Source organism: Neoarius graeffei, chromosome 27, assembly GCF_027579695.1.
Source record: "Neoarius graeffei isolate fNeoGra1 chromosome 27, fNeoGra1.pri, whole genome shotgun sequence".
Taxonomy (NCBI): domain Eukaryota; kingdom Metazoa; phylum Chordata; class Actinopteri; order Siluriformes; family Ariidae; genus Neoarius; species Neoarius graeffei.
Window position 1 is genome coordinate 44,508,050 of NC_083595.1, and position 18,740 is coordinate 44,526,789.

At 43.7% G+C, this 18,740-nt stretch overlaps 1 protein-coding gene across 3 annotated transcripts in view; it reads left to right on the forward strand.

Annotated features, from left to right (window-relative positions):
- The first annotated feature begins 2,954 nt into the window (after positions 1-2,954).
- Positions 2,955-18,740, forward strand: part of zdhhc1 (zinc finger DHHC-type containing 1) — a 53,414-nt gene continuing 37,628 nt past the window's right edge. Inside the window, exons 1-6 of one of the 3 annotated variants that reach the window (XM_060911760.1) lie at positions 2,955-3,004; positions 9,042-9,291; positions 9,664-9,918; positions 14,033-14,208; positions 16,072-16,173; positions 16,653-16,780. In XM_060911760.1, the coding sequence (XP_060767743.1) occupies positions 9,700-9,918; positions 14,033-14,208; positions 16,072-16,173; positions 16,653-16,780 (625 nt within the window). In that variant the 5' untranslated portion in view covers positions 2,955-3,004; positions 9,042-9,291; positions 9,664-9,699. Of the gene's footprint in view, positions 3,078-9,041; positions 9,292-9,663; positions 9,919-14,032; positions 14,209-16,071; positions 16,174-16,652; positions 16,781-18,740 lie in introns of all 3 variants that reach the window. The other 2 variants (XM_060911758.1, XM_060911759.1) reach the window with 2 other exon arrangements.

An 18,740-nucleotide genomic window follows, 5' to 3' on the forward strand; every position in this document is an offset into this window, starting at 1 on the left:
AGCCTCCGTGAGGTCAGATACTGATGTAGGGTGAATAGGCCTGAGGTGTAGTCGATGTTCATCCACATAAGTTCATCACAACTGTGTTCAGTAGGGTTGAGGTGAGGCCACCTCTGTGCAGGCCACTCAAGTTCTCATCTCATCTCATCTCATCTCATTATCTCTAGCCGCTTTATCCTGTTCTACAGGGTCACAGGCAAGCTGGAGCCTATCCCAGCTGACTACGGGCGAAAGGCGGGGTACACCCTGGACAAGTCACCAGGTCATCACAGGGCTGACACATAGACACAGACAACCATTCACACTCACATTCACACCTACGGTCAATTTAGAGTCACCAGTTAACCTAACCTGCATGTCTTTGGACTGTGGGGGAAACCAGAGCACCCGGAGGAAACCCACGCGGACACGGGGAGAACATGCAAACTCCACACAGAAAGGCCCTCACCGGCCACGGGGCTCGAACCCGGACCTTCTTGCTGTGAGGCGACAGCGCTAACCACTACACCACCGTGCCGCCCACTCAAGTTCTTCCACTCCAATATTTGAAAACCGTGGGCGCTTCTCAATGTCAAGGAAGGATCCGTAATGGCTGCAGTTCAAGAATGCTAGGTCATCGTATCTTGCCGAAGTACTCTTCCAATGTCTAAGATCCTTTGAATTCTCCCAACATGGAGTGCTTCAAGAATTTTCAAAGATGCCTGTGTGTATCATTGGCATTCTTAAAGCACCCACAATCCTATGTGAAAATATAAGGCAGGATTATTTCAAGGACCCATTTTACCAAGGAAGCATCCTTGGATTTGAGAAACACAGCATGCCTTCAGGGAACTTGTTTTGTGCACAGGGGCACTGTCATGCCTGAACAGGTTTGGGCCTCTTAGTTTCAGTGAAGGGAAATTGTAATTCTACAGCATACAAAGATATACCGGTATGATACAATTGTGCGCTTCCAACTATGTGACAACAGTTTGGGGAAGGACCATATATGGATGGGTGATGGTCAGGTGTCTACATACTTTTGGCCATATTAGAATGAGTACATTAAAGAGGTACTGCACACTTAAATGTGTTTGAGCTGTAAATTATATGACTGCACTATGATGAAACACATCAGTTCTGGTGTTAATATCGACAATTACCATTTTTATAGAAATCAGCATTTTATGGGTTGAAGATGGCTCATATGACATCTACTGGTTACCGTATCTGGTTATCAAGCTATCGATGCTAACGTAGAGTCGACCGTTTGGTACTTCTCTATTCTGTCAGAGCTGCTGCTATAGAGAACTAATCGACATCTTCTGACTAATCAGATTCAAGAATTGAACAACACTGTAGGATTATATTGAAAATTGCCATTGTAAATCTCCTGAGTTAAATAATAATATGAACAAAGATTATTTTGTTCTTTTAACTGTGTGAGATGAGATTTTATTACCTCCACCAACTTTGCTGGAAGAGGTTATGTTTTCGCCTCTGTTTGTTTGCCTTTTCCCAACGTAACTCAAAAAGTAGTGAACGGATTTTGGTGAAATTTTGAGGAAAGGTGGGCCATGGGCAAAGGAATGGTTGATTAGATTTTGATGCAAATCCGGATATGCATGTGGATCCAGGATTTTTTTTTTGGCCTATTCCCAACACAACTCAAAAAGTAGTGAATGGATTTTGGTGAAATTTTGAGGAAAGGTGGGCCATGGGCAAAGGAACGGTTGATTAGATTTTGATGCAAATCCGGATATGCATGTGGATCCAGGATTTTTTTTTTTTGGCCTATTCCCAACACAACTCAAAAAGTAGTGAACGGATTTTGGTGAAATTTTGAGGAAAGGTGAGCCATGGACAAAGGAATAGTTGATTAGATTTTGATACAAATCTGGATATGTATGTGAATCCAGGATTTTTTTTTTTGGTCTGTTCCCAACGTAACGCAAAAAGTAGTAAACGGATTTTGGTGAAATTTTGAGGAAAGGTGAGCCATGCACAAAGGAACGGTTGATTAGATTTTGATACAAATCCAGATATGTATGTGAATCCAGGATTTTTTTTTTTGGTCTGTTCCCAACGTAACGCAAAAAGTAGTAAACGGATTTTGGTGAAATTTTGAGGAAAGGTGAGCCATGGGCCAAGGAACAATTGATTAGATTTTGATGCAAATCTGGCTACACATGTGGATCCAGGATTTATTTATTTATTTTTTTGGTCTGTTCCCAACACAACTCAAAAAGTAGTGAACGGATTTTGGTGAAATTTTGAGGAAAGGTGAGCCATGGGCAAAGGAATAGTTGATTAGATTTTGATGCAAATCTGGATATGTGTGTAGGTTTCCTCCGGGTGCTCCGGTTTCCCCCACAGTTCAAAGACATGCGGTTAGATGGGACGGTCTTGGGCTGAGGTGCCCTTGAGCAAGACACCAAACTCCCAACTGCAGTTAGCATGGCTGCCCACTGCTCCGGGTATGTGTGTGTTCACTGCTTCAGATGGGTTAAATGCAGAGAGGAATTTCACAAGCCTGTGATGAATAAAGTTGTTGTTGTTCTTCTTCTATATGTATGTGGATTCAGGATTTTTTTTTTTGGTCTGTTCCCAACGTAACTCAAAAAGTAGTGAACGGATTTTGATGAAATTTGGCATACAAATTTAGTATTATCTTAGGTTCAAGTGATTTTAGTTTGATGCTGATAATATGTGGCCTGGCAGAGGAATGGACTCTTCCGGATGCTCTTCTAGTTAAGATTAGAACACTGAACTGATCACTTTTTTTAAAATCTTTTCTTTCTTTCTAAATTAACACAAGTCAGTTTATCTTTCCTAATAGAGCACTTTGTAGCACCCCAATCTTCATTTGAAGAGTGAGTTAGTTAAAGCGATAAATCAAAGCACCGCTGAGGAGCACAGAAAACATACTTTTATTGTGAAACCCACACGCGCGCCTGATCTTCCCGGAAGTACGTCATTTCTGTATTCTCCTCACATCCTATTCACGCCAGTTATTCCTGTGCAGGTAATTTGTGTTGGAGCGCATCTCTTTAACAGCCCAGTTGAAATGTCGACTTGGTGAAGTGGGAGTTTATTTGGTAGGAAAAACTCTGTAAATATTTGCACGAATGTTAAGTTTGTTGATGTGAGCTGCTCGGTGTGAATTGTTAGGGTTTCAGTTCACTGCTTTATATCTGTCATCAGCTGCAGTGTGAAGCGGGGTGAGGTAGGAGGTAGCGAGAGGGAGGACTGAGGTCGGTGTGAAGTAGAGTGAGGCAGAACTGAGGTAAGAGAGAGGCAGGAGTGAGAGTGAGGAAGCAGGGAGGTTGGCGTGAGATGGGAGAGAGACAGGAGTGAGAGTGAGGAAACAGAGAGGCTGGAGAGAGAGAGAGAGAGAGAGAGAGAGAGGCAGGAGTGAGGAGAGAGAGGCAGGAGTGAGGTGAGAGAGGCAGGAGTGAGGTGAGAGAGAGGCAGGAGTGAGAGTGAGGAAGCAGAGATGCAGGAGTGAGAGTGAGGAAGCAGGGAGGTTGGCGTGAGATGGGAGAGAGGCAGGAGTGAGAGTGAGGAAACAGAGAGGTTGGAGAGAGAGAGGCAGGAGTGAGGAGAGAGAGGCAGGAGTGAGGAGAGAGAGGCAGGAGTGAGGAGAGAGAGGCAGGAGTGAGGAGAGAGAGGCAGGAGTGAGGTGAGAGAGAGGCAGGAGTGAGAGTGAGGAAGCAGAGATGCAGGAGTGAGAGTGAGGAAGCAGGGAGGTTGGCGTGAGATGGGAGAGAGGCAGGAGTGAGAGTGAGGAAACAGAGAGGTTGGAGAGAGAGAGGCAGGAGTGAGGAGAGAGAGGCAGGAGTGAGGAGAGAGAGGCAGGAGTGAGAGTGAGGAAACAGAGAGGTTGGAGAGAGAGAGGCAGGAGTGAGGTGAGAGAGGCAGGAGTGAGAGTGAGGAAGCAGAGAGGTTGGAGTGAGAGAGAGGCAGGAGTGAGAGTGAGGAAGCAGAGAGGTTGGAGTGAGAGAGAGGCAGGAGTGAGAGTGAGGAAGCAGAGAGGTTGGAGTGAGAGAGAGGCAGGAGTGAGAGTGAGGAAGCAGAGAGGTTGGAGTGAGAGAGAGGCAGGAGTGAGAGTGAGGAAGCAGAGAGGTTGGAGTGAGAGAGAGGCAGGAGTGAGAGTGAGGAAGCAGAGAGGTTGGAGTGAGAGAGAGGCAGGAGTGAGAGTGAGGAAGCAGAGAGGTTGGAGTGAGAGAGAGGCAGGAGTGAGAGTGAGGAAGCAGAGAGGTTGGAGTGAGAGAGAGGCAGGAGTGAGAGTGAGGAAGCAGAGAGGTTGGAGTGAGAGAGAGGCAGGAGTGAGAGTGAGGAAGCAGAGATGTTGGAGTGAGAGAGAGGCAGGAGTGAGAGTGAGGAAGCAGAGAGGTTGGAGTGAGAGAGAGGCAGGAGTGAGAGTGAGGAAGCAGAGAGGTTGGAGTGAGAGAGAGGCAGGAGTGAGAGTGAGGAAGCAGAGAGGCAGGAGTGAGAGTGAGGAAGCAGAGAGGCAGGAGTGAGAGAGGCAAGAGTGAGGAAGCAGAGAGGTTGGAGTGAGAGAGAGGCAGGACTGAGGTGAGAGTGAGGTTGGAGAGAGAGAGGCAGGAGTGATGTAAGGCTGCTGGGCCATAGAAGGTTCACGCTGCATGCTGCACACTACACGCTACACGCGTGTAAAGAAAAGTGGACAAACGTAGCATGGCTTGCTCTGGGCCATAGAACGGCGTTCACGTTGCACGCTGCACACTTCACGTGTGAAGCGTGAAATGAACATGCACACTTTTTTCTAGGCGTGAAGATGGAAATTCCAGTCAATGCATGCGGTCACCGCCGCGCCAGCCAATCAGAACGGGTCTAGGGAGATAACTCTATGCTTTCAGGGGAAAACTTCAGAAAAAATATAATTGAATGGTATAATTGAAAAATAGTTCTTCATCGGGATTGTCAAGCAGATTATAGAATGTTCGGTGAAATTCACCACGGGTTTCTCTCAGAAGGAAGTGTTCTCGGCTCCAAATTCTGTTCCTTTTTCTCTTCCTCTGTCTCAGTAAAAGCAGAATGAGGCAATCGTCGTCATCCGAAGAGTCCGTATTGTTGGTTACTCGGTCAAAGTAGAACAGACGCAACACGTGAACATCCAAGCATGAAGTTTAATGGCCCAGGGTCCGGTTCTTCACGTGAACGTGTAGCGTGCAGCATGCAGCGTGAACCTTCTATGGCCCAGCAGCCTAAGAGAGAGGCAGGAGTGAGGTGAGAGAGAGGCAGGAGTGAGGTGAGAGAGAGGCAGGAGTGAGAGTGAGGAAGCAGAGAGGTTGGAGAGAGAGGCAGGAGTGATGTAAGAGAGAGGCAGGAGTGAGAGTGAGGAAGCAGAGAAGTTGGGGTGAGGTAGGAGAGAGGGTGAGAGAGAGGCAGGCAGGACTGAGGTGAGAGAGAGGCAGGCAGGACTGAGGTGAGAGAGAGGCAGGCAGGACTGAGGTGAGAGAGAGGCAGGCAGGACTGAGGTGAGAGAGAGGCAGGCAGGACTGAGGTGAGAGAGAGGCAGGCAGGACTGAGGTGAGAGAGAGGCAGGCAGGACTGAGGTGAGAGAGAGGCAGGCAGGACTGAGGTGAGAGAGAGGCAGGCAGGACTGAGGTGAGAGAGAGGCAGGCAGGACTGAGGTGAGAGAGAGGCAGGCAGGACTGAGGTGAGAGAGAGGCAGGCAGGACTGAGGTGAGAGAGAGGCAGGCAGGACTGAGGTGAGAGAGAGGCAGGCAGGACTGAGGTGAGAGAGAGGCAGGCAGGACTGAGGTGAGAGAGAGGCAGGCAGGACTGAGTTGAGAGAGAGGCAGGCAGGACTGAGTTGAGAGAGAGGCAGGCAGGACTGAGTTGAGAGAGAGGCAGGCAGGACTGAGTTGAGCGAGAGGCAGGCAGGACTGAGTTGAGCGAGAGGCAGGCAGGACTGAGTTGAGCGAGAGGCAGGCAGGACTGAGTTGAGCGAGAGGCAGGCAGGACTGAGGTGAGCGAGAGGCAGGCAGGACTGAGGTGAGCGAGAGGCAGGCAGGACTGAGGTGAGCGAGAGGCAGGCAGGACTGAGGTGAGCGAGAGGCAGGCAGGACTGAGGTGAGCGAGAGGCAGGCAGGACTGAGGTGAGCGAGAGGCAGGCAGGACTGAGGTGAGCGAGAGGCAGGCAGGACTGAGGTGAGCGAGAGGCAGGAGTGAGAGTGAGGAAGCAGAGAGGTTGGAGTGAGGTAGGAGAGAGAGAAGCAGGACTGAGGTAAGAGAGAGGCAAGAGTGAGTGAAGGAGAGGTTCGGGTGAGGCAGGACTGAGGTAAGAGAAAGGCAGGAGTGAGAGTGAGGTAGGAGAGAGAGGAGTGAGGAAGGAGAGAGGTTGGAGTGAGGTAGGAGAGCTCTCTGGGTTTCTGTTAAACTGTAAACTCTCTTTTGAATGAGATGGTTTTGTTTTGCTTTAATGTCCTGATCTCTCATTACAGCTTGAATGTTGATAACTGAGTAATATTACCATCCCGCTGTGAACTGGAACATGTTTATGTAGTTTAATTGGATACTTTATTCAAACCTCCAACTAAAATAATACTAATAATAATCAGTCAGTAAACAAACAAACCTGCAGCTATTTCATTTCATGCCAAATTTAGTTGACATAAAGTCATGGATATATTTAAGTCAAGTTTATTTCTATAGTGCTTTTAACAATAGACATTGTCGCAAGCAGCTTTACAGAATTTGAATGACTTTAAACATGAGCTAATTTTATCCCTAATCTATCCCCAATGAGCGAGCCTGTGGCGACGGGGGCAAGGAAAAACTCCCTCAGACGACATGAGGAAACCTCGAGAGGAACCAGACTCAAAAGGGAACCCATCCTCATTTGGGTGGATAGCATGATTATAACATTAACAGTTTTAACATGAACTCAGTTTCGTTGATGTTATAACTCTCTTCATTTAACTTCCTTCCCTGAGAGGTTCAGTGCTAACCTCAAATTTAGTTTCTGGTAATTTTTTTTTTTCCATGCTAAATATCCATCCATCCATTATCCATAACCGCTTATCCTGTGCAGGGTCGCGGGCAAGCTGGAGCCTATCCCAGCTGACTACGGGCGAAAGGCGGGGTACACCCTGGACAAGTCGCCAGGTCATCACAGGGCTGACACATAGACACAGACAACCATTCACACTCACATTCACACCTACGCTCAATTTAGAGTCACCAGTTAACCTAACCTGCATGTCTTTGGACTGTGGGGGAAACCGGAGCACCCGGAGGAAACCCACGCGGACACGGGGAGAACATGCAAACTCCGCACAGAAAGGCCCCCATAGGCCACGGGGCTTGAACCCAGAACCACCTTGCTGTGAGGCGACAGCACTAACCACTACACCAGCTACATATCCATAGTTCAGTGTTTATTAAAATTCATGAAACATTACACTCAGTCATATGAGAAGACAGTCAAGAGAAATGTGAAAAGTGTGTGTGTGTGGGGGGTTCCCCCAATTTTTTTTTTTCAGTGAATATTGTGTAAAGCTGCTGTTGTTGTTGTTGTTAAGGTATTTTTTTTTTTATAAACACAGTAATACACTAATCAAAGGAATTATTTTGAAATAACATTTTTTTTTTTGAATGCAAGGTTAAAAGTATTGTAACTAGGGAGGTGTAAGTTTGCAATAGGACGTGTCTGTGTGAAGAGATTCCTATTCTTTTATTCCCGCTGGGGATGGGCAATACAGACTCGGACTTTATCTGTTGATTGCAGAAACGATACACTACTGTGCAAAAGTCTTGCGCATATTTGTCTTTAACACAATAAATGATTTCGAGGTATACAAACCTTTTAGTTTTTGACTCTTTTTGTCCGATTATTTTCTATAACTGCGTGTCCCAAAGTGTTTTATTCCTCTTATACCACAGCAGTTTGCCTGTGATTTTTTTTTTCTTCTTTTTTTTTCTCCTTCATTAAGAACAAATCATACTTTACTACTTTATTGTTAAAGGGGAACAGAGGGCAATATATAGAGTAAATATAACAATAAAACACACATTAACGAACCTTATTCAAGACTTACAAAAGTTTTTTGTTCTAAGGTTGGAAAGTTATAGTGTTTTGAAAGTAGCTCGAGCAAACTATTTCCGCAGTTCGAACAGCCCGCCATGATATTAATTTTATCCAATCAGAATGCACGTTCATTTTCTCTGCGTAACACTCATGACGTATGTATGTGCCCAGTTGTGTTGGCTCATTGAGGTTGGGAATAGCACGTGTGAAATACCTGTTTCTGCCTCTTGCGACGATTTCGCAAGTCCACGGGTGGCGCCTATCTCATTGCAGCAAATAAATTCTGCTGGACTCGTGAGCAACTCCACGTTACATTTTCCGCATGAGCACCACGCCGTGTCACCTGCACGCAGACGCTCTGCCCCATGCTCGCCATGCCCATGGTCAGCATCAGTCTCATCCTCGCCGTCATCCGAGCTTTCTTCTCTTATTTCATCACCGGAGTCGAGAGTACCTCTCCTAGGTTCAAACTGGTACCCTTCTAAGCCATAGCCTGCTTGCAGTGTGTCTTGCGGGATCTCTTCGTATGATTCGACAGAGCTGTCGCTTTCACTTGATGCGCCCGACGCCATGATTACACGCTTATCTCCTCTATTTCGGAGAGTTCCGCTAGTGCAGTGGGTAGCGCTGACGTCACGGTCTTTTAAAAATGGCGACTCTTGTGCGGTTTAGTGTATAAAGTATTATATTTACAATTACCAAGATATTTCATTGTTTTCTAGTATATAAATTTGATAGAATACTTAAGAATACGTTACTTTGTCACATCAGCAACTGTATATATTTGGTACCCCTTTAATGTCACGGAAACTTTGTGAAACAAGTTAGTTCCTGTTATGTGCATCAGCAAAGTTATAAACATGTCATAGCAGTCTTCTGTCCTGAAGACACTCCCATGGTGGAAAAACTTACTCAGAGTTTGATTGATTGATGGATAAATAACTACTTAATGAATAGTTTAGTATGTGATACAGTATGAATGAAAGTTAATGTCTTGTTCCAGACAGTTCTCCCAGCTGAGCATGTCACGGGTTCATGACATGGATGTATAACTTCTGAGCATGGAGATGGTGCTTGTCAGCAATCGTTACTTCAGAAAGAAAAAACCCAAAGCGTCGATGAAGAAGGTAACGAGCTGGTGATGGATATGGACGTGAACAGACTGGAATCTGTTTGAACAGGAGAACATGACGAGGACTGAAATGAGGTGGAATAAATTGCTGATGGACAGCCACCAGTGAATCAGTGAATAGGTGAGGGTCAAACTATCATAATAATCATTATAGTACATGTTTATGACATTAATATCCTGTATATGATTGTTACAGGAAACCAGTGGCTTCAGAGAACAGCTTGTATTTGTTTCCGAAGGATAGACTTTGATTTATTTCAAACTCGGATGTACTGCGGATTTGAGATTGAATGTATCACATGTCGTTGTGTAGGACTCACCCAGAGCTTACTGTACATGGCATCTGACACGTTTTTATGCTCAGCAGATCCTATCCCGAAAATGGACTTCGTAATGCAGCCAGTGTTTATAATTGCTTCAATGGCTTCGCTTAAAGCATGCTAGAGTGTGTTTGAGTCTGAATTATTTAGGTTTGTGCTCATGTTTATTGCAGTAGTGCCTCAGAGACAGAACTCGGGCCCGTTCTCTCATGGACCTGTGCAGCAGGAACCCAAACCGCACGGTGCCTATGAGCGATGGCGCACCAAGGCGAGCTGATGTACCCCTGTGCTCCAGAACAAATGGGTGGAGCTGGCCTCCTCACCCCTTCCAGCTGTTGGCGTGGCTTCTCTACCTTTACTTTGCTGTCACAGGCTTTGGAGTTTTCATCCCTCTGCTGCCATCGTACTGGATACCGGCTGGCTATATCGTATCCTTTGTGATGAAAATGGACACGTGGGTTAAAATGTAGAGGTGGGAAAATTCTTGGGTTTCACGTGACGTCACACCCGCCTCATTAGTTATTCAAAACTGTAGCTGGTGGTCTACCAAAGCTCAGTTGACAAAGTGTTTGTATGGAGAAGGTGCATTGCATGCATGAAAAATGCCTTACGCTTGCGTTGTTTGACGTTGTTCGAGTCGATCAAACCGTGAAACTGATAAGTTTCTTCAGGGCTCCTCGTGAACTAATAGAAAAGGGTGAACGAACACAGGAGTTCACAAAAAGACGTCGAGAAAGGTGGCTTTTGAACCTCTCAGTGAAATCGAAGGGAGCCGAGTCGAAGCGTGCTCGAGTTTGCAGTGATCACTTGGTGAAAGGTTTGTATTTCCCTCTCAGCTACGTCCTTAGTGTTTTCCAAGTACTTTTCTTGCTATGTGTCGTTATTTTACAGGACTTTTTTTTTTTTTTTTTTAGTCACGAAGCGGTAAAGTCCCCAGCTGTTTCTTAGTTTACTCCTCACAAAGTCCATATGCATGAAAGTCATGACAAAATTCTTCCCCAGCCGTACAGTTACAATGCGCCGTGATCTCTGTCTTGTTTAACTAAGATCCAGGTCTTTAAAGAGGTTTCTGATGATCTTTGTGAATGATTTACCTGAGAGATAAGAGCCAACACAAGTGAGAATCAAGCCAGCTGTTGTTTGTTTACACTTCAACTTTGTTGTAAAGACGCGAATGAAAAAAACACACTTACACGGGCAAAAACAATCCAGGATTCATTCGGCAGCGACTTGATCCCGAGGTCCTTTACCCAGCCACATACAAAAAAGTTGTAAGCCTCCGTACTCTTCCACGCTTTCATCTGTTTTGCGGTGTAGAAGGACGTCTGCAACACCAGATAGTTTGAGATGTCGGGGAACTCGACTGAAGGGATGTTTTCGAGATCGTATAACAAATCCTTCTTTCCCAGACTGTAGGGGTCGATTCCATTGCACATAGCAATCTTCTGAATGTATCGAAAGCGAGCAGTGACTTCTAGATTAAGAGCGTACTCTGATGAGTTATCGCTAGTTGTTTGCACTACGGCAGCCATTTTGGTTTGCTCAACCACCAGCTGTTTTACCAGAAGTGAAATCGCTAAGAAAGGTCACGTGACTGAAACCCAAGAATAATCTGGAATCGGATGTAGAGGCTGCGTTCATACAGGAAGCTCAGATCGGATTTGAGCAGTTTTCAGGATGAAATCACATTCAGCATGACAGCAGTGATGAGTATTGTACTTAACACTTGTTTTATTTTGTTTTTTTGTCAGGGTAGTCAGAGTTCACAGCGAGCTCAGACATGACTGATTTAAACCTTACATGGGGTGAAATCTGACTTTCTGCACAATGTGACTCCAGTCTGAATGAATAGTGGTGCTTGTACACTTCGTATTGTTTTTGGCTGCAAATCAACAGAATACGTCTGCTTTTAAAAAGCACTATTGTCTGTGGTTTTGTTTTGTTTTTTGGTTACGTCAAATTCCTGACAAACTGGGCTCCAAGTAGGACTCAATATTAACTTTTTAATCCACTCGTTCAGTCGGACAAGCAGCAAGTTGTTTCACTTGTCCTGACAATATCCTTATTATTACTACACTACCGTTCAAAAGTTTGGGGTCACTTTGAAATGTCCTTATTTTTGAAAGAAAAGCACTGTTCTTTTCAATGAAGATCACTTTAAACTAATCAGAAATACACTCTATAGAGATCTTGCAGTCACGTGACCGGAAAGTACACAACCGCCATCTTGTCGGTCAAAAACACCGCTGAATACTGCTGCACTCGTGTACAGAATGGATCAGTTTCAACCAACGGACTACACGGCTCATTTTTCTAATGAACAGATAACTAGATATATGTCTAAAATAAACGATCTACAGATTAGTGACCCTTATGGCTTTCCGGACGGAGTTTTCACGACCGGATTTTGAACTGCCAGCGGAATACCCAGACGTGTATAATTACCTCATTAACTTTCCCTCGCTGTTCAGTGGTGAAGCACTGCGTGCTTATAAATCTCTGGACAGTTATCTTTACAGAAATTCAGGATTTGTCAGCGACTCAGATGTGGTATCTTGTAAACAAGAATCCTCATTGGATGGGTAAGTCACTTAAGTATTGAGTATAGCACTGACCAGCCGACTATAGAATAGAATAAGGTAATTCCAAATCGTCCATCTTGTTTACATGGATGTGGCGTTGGAGAGATAGAGGCTTAGCAGTGGAGGTTTGAGTGGCTGTTTTCTGAGCTTAGTCAACAGGCCGGCTCTGCCTGCAGCCTCGCTTTTGCTTCCGCTCCCGGTGCCGCCTCCTTCGCTTTGCTTCCGATAACAATCCACGGACACCCCGCTGGTCTCGCTATCTCGTCCGGAATGTTGTGCATGCGATGGAAATCGCTACAAACCGTCATTTTCTGCTGGAAACCAATGTCCAGTAAGTCCATACGGTTGTAGTGGCTATTGAAGTCCGGTACAGATGAACAACACGCAAAAATACACACAAACATAAAAACCGTGCACAGGTAGGGAGAGCTTGTAGCCGCAGCCGTTGTAGTAGAATTGTATATAGTGGGGTTTTCCAGAAGAAAAGGTAGAAGTAAAAGCAGAAGTAGAACCAGAAGTAGAAGGCGGAATATGGCGTTTGACCGACAAGATGGCGTCTGTCACAATCTGGATCGGCTGTGACGTCACATGCAAGTGCTCCATACATTGCTAATGTGGTAAATGACTATTCTAGCTGCAAATGTCTGGTTTTTGGTGCAATATCTCCATAGGTGTATAGAGGCCCATTTCCAGCAACTCTCACTCCAGTGTTCTAATGGTACAATGTGTTTGCTCATTGCCTCAGAAGGCTAATGGATGATTAGAAAACCCTTGTACAATCATGTTAGCACAGCTGAAAACAGTTGAGCTCTTTAGAGAAGCTATAAAACTGACCTTCCTTTGAGCAGATTGAGTTTCTGGAGCATCACATTTGTGGGGTCGATTAAATGCTCAAAATGGCCAGAAAAATGTCTTGACTATATTTTCTATTCATTTTACAACTTATGGTGGTAAATAAAAGTGTGACTTTTCATGGAAAACACAAAATTGTCTGGGTGACCCCAAACTTTTGAACGGTAGTGTATCTATTTACCAGTTCAATGAAAGGAAAGTGGTTACCAAAGTTTATCAAAAAGCAGGTATAGTTGTGACACTCATTATGCTTTAATGATTTTTTTTCAGTAAAACTCAGTTTAACGGTAACAATAAATACACCCCATTATGGTGCGCGCGTTGTTATTGTTCTAACCCATTACCTGATCTGCAGTTTTAAGAGTTAGACTCCTCCAAATTCAAAGCTTCAGGAGGAAATAAAGCTAAATCTTGATTAATCCAGTAAAACCTGAAGTATAAATTAATTTAAAGAAATGAAACCGAAAGAAGGGGCGGCACGGTGGTGTAGTGGTTAGTGCTGTCGCCTCACAGCAAGAAGGTCCTGGGTTCGAGCCCCGGGGCCGGTGAGGGCCTTTCTGTGCGGAGTTTGCATGTTCTCCCCGTGTCCGCGTGGGTTTCCTCCGGGTGCTCCGGTTTCCCCCACAGTCCAAAGACATGCAGGTTAGGTTAACTGGTGACTCTAAATTGACCGTAGGTGTGAATGTGAGTGTGAATGGTTGTCTGTGTCTTTGTGTCAGCCCTGTGATGACCTGGCGACTTGTCCAGGGTGTACCCCGCCTTTCGCCCGTAGTCAGCTGGGATAGGCTCCAGCTTGCCTGCGACCCTGTAGAAGGATAAAGCGGCTAGAGATAATGAGATGAGATGAGATGAAACCGAAAGAAAACAAGTTGGACATGATGAGGGCGGCAGAATCACGTTGTGAATGAAAACAAACCGTAAGTCAGTGTCGTAAAATTCCCCTGAAATATGTCGACCATCCAAACGAAAAATACAATGAGTGTCCGAATGAAATGAAGATTCACCACAGATATTTATTTTCTTAAGGTATTTGATCGCCATTTCTCTGATTTCGATGAATTCAGATTTACACTCTTCTGCAGTTACTCAGCTTTAACCCAGTGTTCAGTGTACAGGCATTACGTTCGTCTGTCACCTGCTTGTGCACCTGACCGCTGTCTCCATCGACCCTGCAGACTATAACGTCAGAGCAAAGAGCTACAAGGGACCACTGCCTGTGTTCGACCGCACAAAACACGCACACGTCATCGAGAACTGCCACTGTTACCTCTGTGAGGTGGATGTGTAAGTGTGCCTGGAGGGTGGAGGGAACATTTCATGAATCAGTGAAGCACGAAGAGAAAGTGTTTAGTTCATCAAGCCGTCCGTTCAGCAAATAAAACCTGCTGTAAAGATGTTAAGTGAGGGATTGATCACGCTTCTACATGATCGCTGAACTGTAATTAGACCTTGTAAGGAATGAATAGTGCATGAACATATGGTGTTAGCTGTAGGCAGCCAGCATGCTTCACATCCCTAATCAGGCCTGCAAAGAGATTCATCTTGAGTCCATTTTATTATCAGGTATTGTTAATAAGGGAACAACACAAGGAAGTATTAGTGGTCCTTATCTCTTTGATATATTTATTAATTACCTAGAAATTAGCTTGGATAACAACCCCGCCCTTTTTAAATATGCCAGTGATTCAGCTATCATCGTTCTGGTTTGGAATAATGGACAATGCTGCTTGGACATGGTTGACCAGTTTCTTGCCTGGTCTAAGGACAATAATATGAACCGCAATCCATCAGAATGTAAAGAGCTTATTTTCCGTAAGAAAGGCTACGGCTAAGATCTATCTCCTATTCGTAATATTCCACAATGTGTAGAATTGCCAATTCTTGGGATAACGTTTCAAGAGAATTGTAAATGTACTAAGCAGGCACAGGCTAAGTGAACCAAGGCAAATAAATATTTGTAAGAAACCAGGTCACTCAGAAAGGAAGGTTTTTCTCAGGTAGAGGTTGCTCAACCTTTTAATACTTTAGTTTTACCTAATTTTTTTGTATGAACACCTTTTTTTGTGTGTGTGTGTGTGTGTGTGTGTGTGTGTTTAATATATGGCGCTTCCGACTCAGAGCTTACACAAATTCAGAATTTTTTTTTTTTAGACAGATGTTATAAAAGGAAATACAGCTCAGACAAAGTAAATATTCGTAATCTTTTAGAGAATGTTACATTATGGCTGGGTTTTTGCCCGAACTGATAATCATATCGTCAGTTTTTCTTTGGCTAATCAGACACAAGGTACGCCACCACTCTTGCCAGAGCAGCTGAGGGTTGCTCAAGGGCACTCGAGCCAGTTCTGCTGATTCAGGGAATCGAACCAGCAACATTTTGGTCCCAAAGCTGTTTCTCTAACCATTTGGCCATGGCTTCCCTTTTTTATAGAAAGCAGATGTTAATATTTTTAAGAAATGTAATTGAGACCCAGCTGTTATACAGAATCTTACTGAAAAGGAAAGAATCATGGGCGGCACGGTGGTGTAGTGGTTAGCGCTGTCGCCTCACAGCAAGAAGGTCCGGGTTCGAGCCCCGTGGCCGGCGAGGGCCTTTCTGTGCGGAGTTTGCATGTTCTCCCCGTGTCCGCGTGGGTTTCCTCCGGGTGCTCCGGTTTCCCCCACAGTCCAAAGACATGCAGGTTAGGTTAACTGGTGACTCTAAATTGACCGTAGGTGTGAAATGTGAGTGTGAATGGTTGTCTGTGTCTATGTGTCAGCCCTGTGATGACCTGGCGACTTGTCCAGGGTGTACCCCGCCTTTCGCCCGTAGTCAGCTGGGATAGGCTCCAGCTTGCCTGCGACCCTGTAGAACAGGATAAAGCGGCTAGAGATAATGAGATGAAGGAAAACCAGTAGCCATCACCCTCAAATTCCAACAGATTTAAGGATTCTTATGTAAATAGACTCGTTTTTAAATATACATTGTAAATCGGACATTTTTTTAAGCATTTTTGTCTTTTTTTTTTTTCGCACTTTGTCTATATTTAATGTTTGTAGCCATTGAATGTTTGAAACTTGTGTCCTTATCTTAAGAAATAATAATAATAATAATAATTATTATTATTATTATTATTATCAACTGTACCGTTTCCCTGTTGCTTTCAGAGGGCCGAAATCCAAACACTGCAGTGCCTGTAATAAGTGTGTGGCCAGATTCGATCACCACTGCAGATGGCTGAACAACTGTGTGGGCAGCAGAAACTATTGGTAAGACCTTCTGAATAATGAACACACAATATGTTGTGATTGTTACAGCAGGACATAACAGATGGCTTCCCATGATGCCTTGTGAGCTTGGCACTTTTCAGGTTTGCTGCAGTAAAGCAATGGGAATCACATTTCTATTAAAGCCAAAATCAGGATCTTGTTAACTTGGAACGTGTTCAGAATGGTGCTTCGGGAAAAAAAAAAAAGTACATGCCTAAGACTGAAATGACTGCATTTCTTCCAGAATTGAAGCCATTTTATCGAATCCAGCAAAACCTCACAAGCTGCCTCGTTTAGTAAACTAATCAACTTCAGGCTGGGGTGGTAGAAGTGTCTTCACTTGACATCATGCTCCTTTACACCACCCTGTTATTGATTGATTGATTTAGTTTCCTATAACAGCATGTTTTATTCCTCGTGTCAGTATACTGTATTGTCCTGCAGGTCTTGTCAGTTTCCGTATCTTTTCTCCATTACAGGGTTTTCCTGAACAGTGTCATATCTGCTCTGCTCGGCATATTTTTGGTTGTGATCATCGCAACGTATGTTTTCATCGAGTTCTTTTTGGATCCATCAAAGCTTCGGTCTGATAAACACTTCCAGCAAGGTAGTGTGCTCTGATCTGACAACAACAACAACTTGGGTGATGATTCAGTTAATGTTTTTACATGCACTTAAATAATCTGTTAATAGCCTAAATTTACTATTTAACTAGTGTTGCTACAACAAATTTTATTTTCTGTTTGCAAAATAGTAGCATTGCTGCGTTTTTTTTTTTTTTTTAATCGCATAGCATCGATATATTATTCTTTTATCATATGACCCATATGGACCCACGTGCGCTCCTAATAAAACCACTGGGAAAAGTCACATGACTGGGCAGATACGTATTTTTGAATCTGGTCTGGAAAAAGCCGTGTGTGGCCCAGGACCCGTTTCCCTCGCTTCCGCTGTTTTTCATTTTGCTCTGAATTGTTGCTTTGAAAAATGAATTTTATTATCCAGATGATTTATCAGACACAGACCTAATTGAACAAGCTGAAATTGTTGAAGAAAATTGACCAAAAAAGGTACTTTCAGGCAAAGAAATTCACTTGTTTATACAAGGACAACAAGAAGAAAATACCTTAAAAAAAAAAAACAGTCCAACGTGAACATTTTCAAAAGATTTCTTGCTGAAGTTAAAGAGGAAAGAGACATAAGTCATCCCCTCTAAGGAGCGAGACACCTTGTAGTTTCTATATACAAGCGAAGAAAAAAGGAAATTTAGACTATGAACCTGACACTTTGTCATCCTTTTCGCAAAGTATTGAACAGTAAAGTCGAGTGTATTTTATAGAATTCAAACTTGTGCAAAGATGATTCAGCATATAAAAAGGGTTTGCTGTCAATCAAATAAAAATTGATTGGTTTGTTTTTCACACGTCGTTGTTCATTGTTTTCCACTGCGTATGTTAGTTAAAAAAGGTCATATGATAAAATGCTTATTGACTGAGTTAGGTCGGGCCTGACGGGAAAATATTTGGCTCGTGGTCATTTGTACGGACCGAGCGCACATGCGCTCGGTCCGTACAAATGACCATGAGCCAAATATTTTCCCGTCAGGCCCGACCTAACTCAGTCAATAAGCACATATTGTAACACAAAATACTATATTTTAAATTCCATCATATGTATTCAGTGGTAGTTGATTGAAAGCATGGCCTCATCTTTACAGCTTTCTAACATTACCGGGAATCCCTGTAAATCACTTCACTGATATAAATACTTATATCTGCAGTACCGTGCAGAAGTCTTGGGCACATGTAAAGAAATGCCGTCGACCAAAAATGGCTTAAAAATAATGAAATGTTTCAACATTAAAAAAAAAAAATACTATAAACAGTAATCAGTAAGCCATAATAAATGAAACCGTCAATATTTGGTGTGAGACGACCTTTTGCTTTAAAAAACGGTAGTCTCAGGTACAGTGAGTGCTGTTTTATGCGGAAATGAGCTGTAGGTTTTACTGAGCATCTTCCAGAACCAGCCCCAGTTCTTCTGGACACCTCGTCACACTCGCTTCTTCATTTTGCACCAAAACCCAGTTCTCGGATACAAACTTTTTTTCTTTTTTTCCCCCGTAACATTTAATTTTGTGCTGGGAAATGAACATTTGGAACTCTAAAGTGTTTCTGTACCAATTCGATCATGTAGAAGTCGTATAATAGAAATCTATAACAAAGTTTGTATGAAAAGACAAAAATAGGGTGCCTAAGACTTTTGCACAGTACTGTATGTTTGTTTATTTATTTAGCAAATCGCACATCATGCTATCCTTGTAGCGGTTTCTGGTTTGATTGAAGGATGAAGGCAAACATTTTCCCCTCTTTCAGGTCATACAAGTATTTGTGTACTTGTACAGATGTAAGGGGGGGGAAATGTAGGGATCAGATTAACAATCCATGGATGTGCCAATTAATCATATTATTTGACAGAAATCCGGTAGTCCTTATTGGATTTATTGTAATCTGAGCTTGCAAACGGTTTTAAATCAATAAAAGGTATAGTATGGTGTTTATCTGACA